Below are 13,732 nucleotides of genomic sequence, written 5' to 3'. Positions count from 1 at the left end.
CTATAAAACAGAAATCCTACGGCAGCTCTCTAATACAGATCATTATTGCAGATTACCAACTAATCCTACCAAAGAACTACAGAAACTGATTAGACAAACCACACAGGAGGCTTTTGACACAGGTTTCTTAAGTAAACACGAACTGAATTTCCTTAACGTGACAAACCCTAGAACACTTCTGATCTATACCCTACCCAAAATTCATAAGAGGCTTGATTCCCCACCTGGGCGACCCATTTTCTCTGGGTGTGGGTCTATACTTGAACCACTTGGCCACTATGTCAATTTCTTTCTCAAAGATTTCGTGCCTGAAACATGTTGTTTTATTCAAGACAGTATGTTTATGATTAACTTAATTGAGAATCACCCTTTTGACCCTTCTAAAGAGACTCTATGTACATTGGACGTAGAGTCTCTTAACACCAACATTCCACAGCGAGAATCACTTTTGGTCATGGAAAACATATTGAACAACAGACCCCGTCCCCATACAGTACCAACTTTGTTTATCATTCAATTGCTTGAAATCTGCTTAACAAAAAACTTTTTCACATTTGACTCCCAATACTACCAACAAGTGAGGGGTACTTCAATGGGAGCTATTTTTGCCCCAACCTTGGCAATCCTCTATATGGACTGGCTCGAGTGTAACACCATACTTCTCCCCAGCAACCCCTTCTACCAAGGTGTCTCAAAGTGGAAACGCTATATAGACAACATTTTCCTCATTTGGGAAGGCCCTGTGGAGAATCTGAACCCCTTTATGCATTGGCTAAACAACAACTGTAGTGGTCTCACCTTCACTCTTTCGTATAGTAAAATCAGTATACCTTTTCTTGACCTATGCATTCAACATAGGGATGGTCTCCTGTACACCTCTCTCTTTCCTAAACCGACCGAAAGAAATACCTTACTTAGCTACCAAAGTTGCCACCCCAGGGCACTTAGAGATAGCCTACCTTACTCCCAATTTCTCAGACTTAGAAGGAATTGCTTCCAAAAAATTGACTACTTTACAGAAGCAAATACCTTGTCTGAGAAACTACAGCATAGGGGCTATCCTCGCCGCTTGGTTAAAAATGCAATGAAGAGGGCTTGGTACTGCCCTCGCGAAACACTGTTAGAACCCAAACCTAAGAAATCTACAGAAAAACATGTATGTGTTACCACCTTCTCTTCGATCTCTAACAAAGTGCGTAAGTCCATCAAAAAGAATTGGGACATCCTTAACTCAGGGTCATTAGACTTAGAAACACCCTTGTTTGCGTTCAAGAAAAATAAAAGCTTAAGGGACCAAATTGTTAGAGCTGCTTTGCCCGTAACAACAACCACAAATACCACTTTGAATGACCATTGGTCTCTCCCTCCAGTCAAGGGTCACCATAAATGTGGTTCTTGTATGTGTATCGTGTATTAAGGGTAATGAATTGGTCTTTGAGAATGTAAAAAATGAGCGCAAAACCTTCACGAACTGTAATAGCAGTAATGTCATCTATGCTATTTTCTGCCCTTGTAACAAGATCTATGTGGGGCAGACAACACAGAAGATAAAACTACGGATTTCACAGCATCGTAGCAGGATCCACTGTAAAACAGAACATGCCCCCCTTGTTGAACATTTTACTGAGAAAGGGCACAATGAGAATGATGTGCGCTGGACAGTGATCAATCAGGTCACCCTCCCACCGAGAGGAGGTGACCTCACAAGACTGCTTAACTAAGAGGAATTAAAATGGATCCTGAGAACGGACAGCTTAAACACTGGACTTAACCTTCAGGAGGACTGGACTAATCTGGTCTAATCAGTGCTTCCTGTGAACTCTGTTTTTTAACAACTTTTCAGATAATTCTGGACTGCATTGTACCATGTAAGAAACTATGTGGATGCCTTCTCGTCACTGGGTTCGTATATATATATATATATATATATATATATATATATATATATATATATATATATATCCTTTTTAACACTTTTTCACCTTAATTATCACATCACAAAGCACTTCACGGGCACCACTGTCATTCCCTTGAAATCACCTTCACCTCTACCCCTTGTCATCCACCCCATTCTAATATGGCCGCCTTAATCCCACTCGGCCCCAGCGCCGTCCTCTCTTTTTACTGTTTCCCTTTTGACCAATAAGAGCGCGCTCTGCCTAGGCCCCAGCACCAGCATACTGCAGATCGCATTGCCGAGCGGGTCGCTATACCGACTGATCCGGTAAGCCCCTTCCCAGCAACCAAATTCCAACCTTCTCCTCCCTCGCATCCCCGTAACCTTCAACATCCGCTCCTATCCACTCCAGAGGTACCCCGAGCAACTGTAAGCGATCGGAATCCCTGACTCTGCCTGGCCGGTCCTGACTCCGGTAAGACCCTCTCCAGCCCCCATTCCACACATTACCTTCGCTCTCCTCCGTCCTTTCCTTACTATTTTGTCCACTGTTACGGTCTACAGGTGACTGCATCCCCTTTGAATCATAAGCCCTGGAATTGACATGGTGAGCCTTTTACCCAACTGCGCCGTTTTTATTTTATTTTATGCCATTTTCACTGCGCCGCAACTTTATCAATCACACGCCCGCTGCTCGGCACTGCTTGAAGCCGACCAATAGTTCACCGAATTCTACCGGCATGATCACCGTGGAATTGTCGTTGTGGCTGCCGCAACCTATTATACCTTAAAGGGCGTTCTCTGGAATCAGCCAAGGCTACATTCACGGTAGTTCCTCGCCCACGGGGAACTGACAATTCTAGGCCATTCAACCTCAATCACAACAGTAGACTCCCACCCACGGGAACTACCAATAGTCACTGAGGTCAAATATTGATGCCTCACTTCTGCTTTACTTCAGTCCCTCGCCACTCGTGCACAACGAGTATATCAAACCGACAGATCACGCACGCAACCTGGGCTTCATCCTGGACTCCTCCCTCTCCATGACCAGACAAGTCAACGCCGTCTCCTCGTCGTGCTTCAACATCCTGCGCATGCTACGGAAGATATTCCGGTGGATCCCCACCGAGACCAGGAAGACGGTCACCCAGGCCCTCGTCACCAGCCGTCTGGACTACGGCAACTCCCTCTACGCCGGAACCACCGCCAAAATCCAGAAGAGACTCCAGCGGATCCAGAACGCCTCAGCACAACTCATCCTGGACATCCCCCGCCGCAACCAGATCTCCGCACACCTGAGAGACCTGCACTGGCTCCTGGTCAACAAGAGAATCACCTTCCGTCTCCTCACCTACGCACACAAAGCCCTACACAACCAAGGCCCAGGATACCTCAACAGCCGCCTCAACTTCTACGCTCCCAAACGCCAGCTTCGATCGACCGGCCTCGCCCTCGCCGCCGTCCCCCGCATCCGAAGAGCCACCACAGGGGGAAGGTCCTTCTCCTACCTCGCCGCCAAGACCTGGAACTCCCTCCCGACGCACCTCCGCCTGACCCAGGACCACCTTGCCTTCAGGAAGCAGCTCAAGACCTGGCTGTTCGAGCAGTAGCGGACCCCCCCCCCCCCCCCCCCCACCCCAGCGCCTTGAGACCCTCCGGGTGAGTAGTGCGCTATAGAAATGCTTTGATTGATTGATTGATTGATCACTATAGCCAGTCTGTCAAGCTACTTTTTACTATTTACTGGCACATTCTAGTACTTATCATCACGCTGTGATTTCGGAACCCAAACCTAGTTTATAATGTTTTGGTATTGTTCCTTTCTCATTTCCCTTTTTAGGTTTTAGAGGCTTGCAAATATTAGGCACTTATCAAATGTCCTGATGATGATCCCTTTGATTTAAAAGTGGGATCGAAACGCCTTCGACCAATTTGTGTGCCCTATACAGTGTATTTATTGTGTACCTTGTTGATGTAATGGCACATTTCAAAACATCTGTTCACATTATGATCTGAAGAACAACTTAAGCTTTTTGCCTAAAAGCCCTTTTCTGTTCACTTTGAATGTACTAAAGTGTTTGTGTTTAAATGAGGTACAGGCTTGTGCCCCACAACGTGAGACTGTCGAAGGATATTCTCTCTTTATTTTGTTGTTTTAATTAAATACATTCTGACCACTGTCCGGCTGGACAAGTCACTTTAATACAGAATCCACTGTGTCTGTATTCATTTGTAAGCTTTACCCTATGTTGCATGGGACCATTGTTGTTTTTATAACAATTTCAAAAACATCCAGGCACAAACTTAAGCTGTGGGGTTTGGTGTTACCTGAGATGAAATCTCAAGTGACTGTGGCTTAGAAAGACCTATTGTGTGACAGGTGCCATTTTGACTCTTAGGAACTACAGCAAGAGGGAAAATGGTCACTCTTGTTCTGTGGCAGAATGGGGCTTTATGGGACTGGAGCAATGATTAACTTATCTGCCAGTAGGTGCTCCCTCTGTCCAAGACGCATGGCACTCTTATACCCATGATTCATTACAGATCTTTTACTTCTTACGCCCCCAAAATCTGAGCATTTACCTCGTTATTTTCCTGTCGGACCTCTACCATTTTTAGGTCCGGCTTGACAGCATAGCTGTCAATGGCCTGTTACCCATTTTTTACATGCATAGAGTGGGCTAGGAGTTTTTCCAACTGAGTGTTTCTTTCTCAACCTATGCTATTAACTGTTTGATGCGTCTTTCGACCTGTTATAGTGTGCTTACATTGAACATGCATTCATGTCCTAATTTGGTTGCTCAGTTAATGATCTAACATCAAGTAAAAATTGCCTATTTTGTTTTGCCAGAGTGTTTGTGCTTAAAGTTGCTATTGAATTGGTACTTGCATAATTTCAAGATCAAAGAAAGTTTCTATCATAAAATATTGCTGCTACAAACTTTAGAAGCTTGTGTTGCACTGAAATAGCCTTAGCTCATCACATTCTTTGTCATTTTAATACATGGTTGGATTGTGGGCTTGTTTTAGCTTAAACATTTCTTCTGTCTATTCCCAGACAGCCACACCCACTCTTTTCCTCACACACTGTTTCTCTGTCATTCTCACATATATCCTGAAATTTTTGATTTACTTATTTGAATTTAAATCTGCATTAACTTTTTAGGTCTGCCCTAAGAAAACTTCAATGTCAGTGGCGGCAATCTTTTTCAAAAAGTGCACACCCACACAAAAAGTAGTTCCCTTAGTCAAGGCACTCATTCACCGAAAAAGTAGTTCCCTGAGACGCTGGGGCTTTTTGACACCAAAATAAAGTGGCTCTACATCAATGCAGTTTTCTAAAAACCGTGACAAAACGGAGCAATCTACAAAGCCCAAATGCTTTTTTTTATAGTTATGAAACTTGAATCTGTGCATGGCAGTGTACATATTCAGTTTAGAGATGCATAATGTACCGAACTGCAGCTTCCTCGCCTAATCTCATTGTATTGCTAGTCTGATGTTATGGATTTTTCTAGACTGTTTTGCACGAGCTCACTTGGACGAAGGGTTTTCTGTCCACGCCGAGAGAAGCATCTTTTGTGTTTTTTTAAGCAATGTATCCCGGTTTCCAATTCATTCTGTATTATTTCTTGGAAGAGGGAAACGTGGAGATGTTGTTGAGACAAAAAAATACACCAGCGAGCTCCAATTAAGATATTGTTGGAAGCTCTGTGGGGAGACTGGAGACTGGGGGGGGGGGGGGGGGGGGGGGGAGAGTGGGGGGGGGGGGGGGGTTAGGGTAAGGGACATTGAAACATCATTTTGCGAGGGCATTGTTTTTCTTTCCCTTTCGCCGCATCAGTCACCAGTCTGTCCGGAAGGGATCTGCTTTGACATTCGCCGTGCTTAGCTGGCTATTAATAATTTATGTGCACACCACCTACTGTGTTCTGCTACCGCAGTTTAGAGATCCACCTTACAATGTTTATGCTGTGTAAGTGGAAGACGCATTTTGCATTGAACATTGCCATAATAGGATTTCCAAAGTTAAAAACAATAACGACAGAATAGAATTTTTAGATTAAGTTATCGGTATGTAACCGATTTTGAGCGAACAGTTGTTGACCCCTTTTTGCCACCTTGAGTGCAATTTTAATGTAGAATATCTGCTGCCAGAAGTTAAATCCTCCTCTCCCGTGCCTAGCCTGACTGTGTACTTGTTTACATTTTACATTTTTCTGTTTTTAGGTAAAGGTTATTAAGTTGGCAATGCCTGACATAGCCACTAGGATTTTTTTCTTCTCACCAAAAACATCAATAAACCGTGCTGCAGTCTGTCTACACTGGGTCCATTAAATAAAGAATTAAATGTTTTATGATGCCAGACTGTTAGATGAACATAGTCCCTCACGGATTGCAGGTACTCGCTTGAGGCGGAATGACACACCTTAGTTCCCTTAGCACCTAGCGAGAGACAGGTCATCCTCTGGCTGGCGCTAAAGCCCACTCTCGTCTATGTTTTAAAGCATTGGTTATTCGGACAGGTGCGCTGGCAATCCAGCTCTCTTTATCTAAATAGTAAGTTTGGGGTTTCGAGGATCAACGACCGACTGCTTCATTTTGCCACATGTTTTGAGCGAGGTAGTCTACTGTTCTTGCTCGTTGTGCACACCGACGCATAAGTGTAACCAATGTTCGTTCATCTTTTTCAGAGAACATCCCGGAGGATCTGAAGGACCCGTTTTACACGGACCAGTACGAGCAGGAGCACATTAAACCCCCGGTGATTAAAGTGCTGCTGTCCAGTGAGCTGTACTGTCGCGTGTGCAGCCTCATTCTGAAGGGGGACCAGGTGGCCGCCCTGCAGGGACACCAGCCAGTCATTCAGGCGCTCTCCCGGAAGGGGATTTACGTCATGGAGAGCGACGATACACCTGTATCTGACAACGACCTTAGCAGTGCGCCCATCAAAATGGTCAGTGCAAACTATTGTAGAACTGTGAGGAATACTACTGTTTACATTAACATTGTCTATTGCAAAGGAACATTTTTAATTACGTACCTTGTAGTTGATTTTAAAATCGTACCTTTAATTTTTTTTTAAAACCTTTAATGTTTAGGCAAGTCCATATTTATAAAATATTGTAAAATATGGTCTTCATAAATGTAAATTCGCAAAAAGTTTTTTTAAATTTTTTTTTTACAAGCTTTACATTTAATAACAGAACGCAAATGGATTGCAACAAGTAGAAACTTAGACAACAGTGCGCATCGAACATGAGCTAAACAATACAGAGCAGATCACTACTACAGGACCGATATATAGAATTAACAGTCGCAGCCGCTAAGGTGTAAAAGGCTTGACGACTACTTCCCCCTACATGGGGATCCCACCTCCTAATTTGAAATCAAGTTCATACGTAGGTAAACACAACAGGATGCCACTATTTCTTCTGTTAAGATATTTTTAATATCAATTGTGAAACCATTAAAAACCAGGGAAGATCACGAGTAAACAAGGCAGGCGAAATATGATCGATTGGATGCGTTTACTCACTGCAGAATATTTTATTTTATTTAATGCATTTTTATAAAGCGCGGACTTTACCCGAAGTCAGAGCACTGTACAATAGAACCAGTTACGTTACATGAGAGAACTGTTACAGGAATGGAAAAAAACAAAAGTAGCAGGCCATTGAATCCAACAACGCAGGCAAAAGGAACACAATCTCAAACACAGCAAGCACAGAATGTACGGCAAAAATATGAATACATATGACAAATTAATTATGACTAAAGAGCTTCCTGGCGAAAAATAGCAGGCCATAGAATCAAAACAATGCAGGTAAAAGAACACAATATCAAACGCATCAAGCACAGAATGTATAAACAAAATATAAATATATATGACAAATTTACAATGACTAAAGATCTTCCTCGCGGGGTCTGAGAAGGAGGGAATTAATTCTGAAAGTGTCTTTGGAATAGAAGAGATTTGAGGTCCGCTTTGAAGATCTGGATGGAGGTGATGGCACGGAGCGAAGGAGGAAGAGAGTTCCAGATTCTCACCGCATTACCTGAAACAATTGTCCCATCAATTTTTCCCTTTTGAAGGAGGGGGGCTCAAGAAGAAACTTTTCCGCATTCCAAGAAGGTCTTGAGCCTCCAGACAATATCAGTTTATTCGCCAGATAGCGAGGGGAGGAAGAGTGCAAAGATTTGTGGGTGATGCACGTCGTTTTGTAGATGGTTCTAGCCTCGATGGGAAGCCATCAGAGTGAAGACGGGATAGAAGTGATGTGATCACTTCGTTTGGACCCTGCGAGCTGCTGAGTGGAGGACGGATTTGAGGGGGGAGAGGTGAAATTTGGGAAGGCCAGTCAGAAGAGAATTACAATAATCCAGTCTAGAGAGAACTAGCGATTGGGCCAAGGTTTTTCGTTCATTCTCCGGGAAGAACCGGCGAATCCCCCATAGAAGGCGCAGCTGATAACGTGCGGTATTCTTGGTTTAAAAAGAGAAGGTGGTTGACTGTAGATCTTGTACACTAAGCTAGGGTTGATGTTGTGATGGATAAAATTTGCTTTTAAGGTCCAAAACTCGACAGCATGAGAAGGAAGATAAGAAGAGGAGCAGCAAGGGATCATAAGGTGGGGTCAAAATAAGGGACCAAGAAGATGGAATCGGCCATCCCTGTGTTTGACAGTTTGGTGTTAGAAAGCTCTTATGAAGCAGAAATTGAGTGTATGTCCTATGATTGGATGCGAGTTTGTTCTTCTCCCTAGAATTGTTATGTAAAATGTGCCTTAAGTGACCAGGTGTGGTTGCTTATTTTAGAGATATTTTTCTTTAGACTGTCTCTGAAGAGTGTTTCTCTAGATATACGATCTTTACTTCCAAGTACTTTGTTGTTGCATTTGCAGATATATATGAGCCACACTCAGCACTTCTACTTCTTTCCGTTGCAAAATGATATTCTTCTTCAGGGGATATACTTCTTTCCATTGCAAAATGATATTCTTCTTCAGGGGATCTCCATACGGGACCCTAAAGCACTTCATTGAAATATATCTCCTTTTGTATTCCATTTCGCCTTCTCTTCAGGAAGGCCAAATTTTTTCATGTAACATCAAGCATTTTTACAGTCTGTAAAAGAAGCTACATTGGGTGATTCCTTTGATTTGCTTTAAAAAAAGGCAGAATAATAAAGAATAGAACATTTTCAAGAAATGAGTAATTTAAAAAAAAAAACTGTAGTTCCAAACCTTTTTAAAGGAAATGTAGTTGACAGACTCCTGGCATTGTAGACACATGGGCTTGCAGTTATGTTAACATGAAAATTAACATTGCACCTTTAAGGACCTTCAGCACTCCAGTATCTCATCATGCTCAGTAGGTTGCAGTTACTTCAGTGTTTTTTTACGAATGAGCCAAAGGATACCAATACTGAAAGTGTATTAACTATCTTTGTCACACGCTTTGCCCTATCCAAACCCACCTCCGTTCCCCCAGAGGTGCAGGGGTCTGATTTCTAACATCCTGATGCATGGGCTTAGCTCAGTTCACAAGTACAACGTTTGAACGTCAGTTAGACTGCCACCCATACGCTACACATTGAGCAGTACTGTGTAGAAAGTGCGTTCTGGTCAATATTTGTCCCCATAAATGAGTTTAGGGAAACAGTGAAATTCCTAACTCTTTTTCATAAATGAGCAACACTCTGAAAAATAGCACTAAGAAATAGGGGATAAACTGTACAAATGATCCGAAATTGGTTCGTTACTTTCCAATTAGTATTGGTATCATGTAATCTCTATGATATCCAGGGGTCTTTGCTACAAAAGTTGAGGCACTTGCAACACTATTGGTATACTCCTTATGATGACCTGTCGTCTGTAGTATGACAGTGGCTGAGAAACGAGATGGGAAAAGTCAGAGTTCAATGCTTGTTTAAGGCAGTCATTTCTTGTAAATTGATACTTGTATAGCGCACTACTCACCCGCAAGGGTCTCAAGGCGCTTGTACGAATACCGCTGTGGAACCCATCCTGGCTTTCCCTGTGAGGCGTCCGCTCCTGGGCACCCCCAAGGTGGAGGCCAGGCATCCTTAGCGTTGTGGGGGCCATTGTGGAGATTAAGCAAGCTATTGCCCAGAGTTGCAGAGTGGGACTCCATGATTGGAATAGGCACCGAGGCGAGAGTTATCAGGTCAGTGGAATTTTTGAGCCCAAGACCCGCCGAGGCGGGGAATTGAACCTTGGTCCCGGGCTAGGCCTCTACATCAGGGTCTGCCCCTCTAATCATTGAGCCACACTTCTCCATACTTCTTGTATACTCAAGGGTATGTAGATGGCTTCGTTTTTAGCCCTGATTCTTTATGGAGATGTCGATTTATTTGGTTCAAACGTGGTAATCGAGTTAATGAGCTGAAAAGGTACTTTTAATGTTGGTAACACCCAATTTACCTTTGTAATAGATCTCAACTGAGCCTGTCTATGTTCCAGACAATGCTAGTAGTCAAAGATAGTATAGTGACTAGAGTGTGCATGCATGCCTATTATCAATAACTTTAAATGTTGTTTGCATAATTTCTCCGTCAATTTGTCGAAATCTTGCAGCAGCTTTTTTCCTGAATTTCTTTTCATTTCATTATAAATTGCATACCTTGCTACAAGTATGAAGCTTGGTGAAGACCCAGGAGGGACTCATTTAATTGCTTATTTGCACTAATTGTGGACAGATGCAAGGCTGGAATATACTAACTATTTTTTGCAAACCGTAGTCAAAATGTATGCAAGGACAGTTGCAGGCGTATATGTATTATACCAGGAGTCTTAGAAAGAAATTGGTGCACGCATATTTCAATATCAGTTGGTCATAGGGATATCATTTAGTTGGGAATTTGTAATGTCTTCTTTCCTTTGCCACTTTGAAAACTGTGTTGAATTTACTTTTAGAATTAAAGGCTCCTTTAAGTCTTTGATGGATACAAATTCCAGACATGTGGTCTCCAATGGATCCAAATTCCATACACGTGATCTGCTGGACGTTTTTGTTCAGGAACATTTCTTTGGGAATTATATATGCTCTAAATAAAGCTTCTTTGCCCAGACTTTTCAAAATTGTGTTCCTCAAATAATTTTCAACACTTTTTTTCCAATACTCATAGCCTTGCATAGTAAGAGTTCAACAAATATATGGCATTATAGCGATTTGTGATTGGTAATCCGGTTCTTTTGAGGCTTTCTTTTTCTTTGTATATATAATAGAAGGCTGATGGGTCTGACCTGTCAATAACTTTGAAATAAGGGAATTTCTTTTGCAAATTTGGATGGCTATTTATTGGAGGAATCCTAAAATGCTCCTACTATGTATAATTAGTAGTATCTTTGTAGTGGTGTTCGAAGTGGTGAAGATAGTACATTTCTTTGATAGTCAACATTTTAATAAGGGTCTTCATTGTCTAACGTAATATAGGCTAGGCTAGTAAGTCTTTACCAGCCTTTATGTCCTGTTGAGCTGGAAAGGAACCAGGTATTATTTCATCAAGATTGTTTTGAAACACGAGTGATGGAACTGTTCAGGAGGTCCTATGATCAAAGGGAACTTTTGCCCAAACAACGCTGTCTAGCACAGGATGTGAGGTGATGTTCGCAGCATGATGATCCTGAAATGCTCTGTGAGAAGAAGAATGTAGTTGCAGTTCTTCAACCATAGGAAACAGTAGTCGTTTTTATCAGGAATGTAATGTCGATTTATTAACTGCAATACTGTAATCAGCATTATGATAGAATTTAATAAGAAACCCTCATTAGCAATCCAGAAATAGGACCACGGTTTTGTGGCGTGTGTAGGTACTTTCTCTAACTCAATCAGAATCGATCTCCAAGTGTTATTTCTTGCGGAGGCATCATTTTATGTGATGTTAATGAACTCAGTTGGTGGTTCATGGTAAACCATAGCCATTGTTGATTGTTGAAATCGCATCAGGTTTCTCTGTGGAAGCTGGCAATTGCTATAAAGCTAGAGACATGGTTGGTTTTGCAGTACCTGGATTGGGACTTGGATTTTCAGCATCACTTTTCTCTTCGAGGGGAATCGCCTTCAGAGTAGGGAGAAACTTTAAAGTTCTACTCCAAAGGCACTTTAGTATCAAGGAGGATCTGCTGAGCAGAGTCGGCCATCTAATTCTTTTTAATGTGATGGATCAACACCTTCCTGTTCCATTTTTGAACTAAGCAGTAGAGGCAGAATTATAGTTGGTATGCCTTCTACCCCAAGAACGGGAACGGGTGTCCTGTAAGATGGCACAAACACTTGTTTACTGGGAATCTTTTCTTAAACCACCATTCCCACTTTAGGGAGCTACCAATCAGAAGCGGTTAGAAATTGGAAACCGTCTTTGCAACGCGATGTTCGAGGCATGAGGGCTGCTGAATTCATATCTGTGCATAGATCGCCGCCTAGTGTTGGGTCCGGATGATTGCACATTGTTGTCCTGGAAGAGTCTTCGAAGTATCACGAGATAGGTGGCTCCTCCCTTGGACTACAGTGCGCATGGGCATCCTCTCCATCCCCAGATTGTTTTATTCCGCCATTGGGTTCGGATGTCTAATCTCTTACTCCAGTTTATTAACTTGTACTCTTCTGTTCCTACGGCCAAAAGGCCTTTCCTAGCGTCTGTATTGTTTCGTTCGGTGCCTGGCCCTTTCGGTTCTTCGATCGGCGTCGAATAAAGAATCTCTCGACGACTCAGGCCCAGACTACATCAACGATGGAACGGACCCCGTTTAAGCGGTGTCCTGTGTGTAATTCCAAATATTCGAACTTAGATGTGCACCCAGTGTGCAACACCTGCTTGTCCCCCGACCACGACGAGTCGAAATGTTTCGCCTGCTCAAAGTTCCGATCTAAGAAGACTATCAAACTTCGGCGCGCGGCGAGGCAGTCGGCCCAACAGTCGGCTCCAGCACCTGCGAACATCTTCGATGCCGGGGACGAGGAACTCTTCCAAGAGGAGGAAGAGGCGGGAGATGACGTTCCCGAAGAAACGTCGGAACCGGCGTCGGAACATGACTCAACTTTCAAAATGGACGAGCCAGACGAGGAGTTCGGCCACGACCAAGATGTCGTCGAGGTAGGGGACGACGAACAGGCCCTTGCGGCCGTTGATGACGACTCCGGTGGTGAACCGAGTCCGCCCACTGCTCCGGGGCCCATCATTGACATTCAGCCCGCTCCGGCTCCGGTCGAGGCATCGCCGAAAGGCCTTAGCCAAGATCTGTCCTTTCGGTCTACAGCCCCGCGTCATAGCCAGGCTAAGACCCTTTCAAAGGAGCCATCGGTCGATTCCGTGAAATCGAAACCGAAACAGTCGAAGGAGAAATCGAAACCGAAACTGCTCAAGATGGTGGTCGGTTCGACGCCCGCCTCGAAGGTCGTCGTCGATCCTTCGACGCCGATGATACCCGTCGGCGCCGACACTGGGATTCCGAAGCAGGGCCCTAACACCAAGACCGTCGCCTCGAAGGTCTCGGCGCCGGTGCCCGCGTCCACTACCAAACATGGCGAGAAGGGCGAGGGACTTCCTGTCGGAAAAGGTCTGCAGCCACCCCTCTCGGGGCTGAAGCATGGGCTGGCGAAGAGGGTCGAAGCCGCGGCCAAGGTCGCCCCGAAATTATCGTCGACGCCGAAAGTCGGAGGCGCACCGCGCACTGAGGTCGATTCGACGCGCTCAAGCGAGCGGCCTACTCAGGCGTCGAAGAAACACGAAGCCGGCACTTCCGCTTCCAAGCAGGCTGGATCGACGCCACTTAAGTTTGGCCTTCCGCCCACTGCACGTCCAAAGTC

At 44.0% G+C, this 13,732-nt stretch overlaps 1 protein-coding gene across 2 annotated transcripts in view; it reads left to right on the top strand.

Moving 5' to 3' along the window:
• Positions 1-13,732, top strand: part of CAMSAP1 (calmodulin regulated spectrin associated protein 1) — a 542,816-nt gene that overhangs the window by 172,116 nt on the left and 356,968 nt on the right. For both annotated transcript variants that reach the window (XM_086921001.1, XM_086921000.1), the window contains exon 3: positions 6,595-6,857. In XM_086921001.1, the coding sequence (XP_086777127.1) occupies positions 6,595-6,857 (263 nt within the window). The remainder of the gene's footprint in view (positions 1-6,594; positions 6,858-13,732) is intronic.

This window comes from Lissotriton vulgaris, chromosome 5 (assembly GCF_964263255.1).
Source record: "Lissotriton vulgaris chromosome 5, aLisVul1.2, whole genome shotgun sequence".
In the NCBI taxonomy this organism is placed as follows: domain Eukaryota; kingdom Metazoa; phylum Chordata; class Amphibia; order Caudata; family Salamandridae; genus Lissotriton; species Lissotriton vulgaris.
This window is presented reverse-complemented; position numbering and strand designations above follow the sequence as displayed.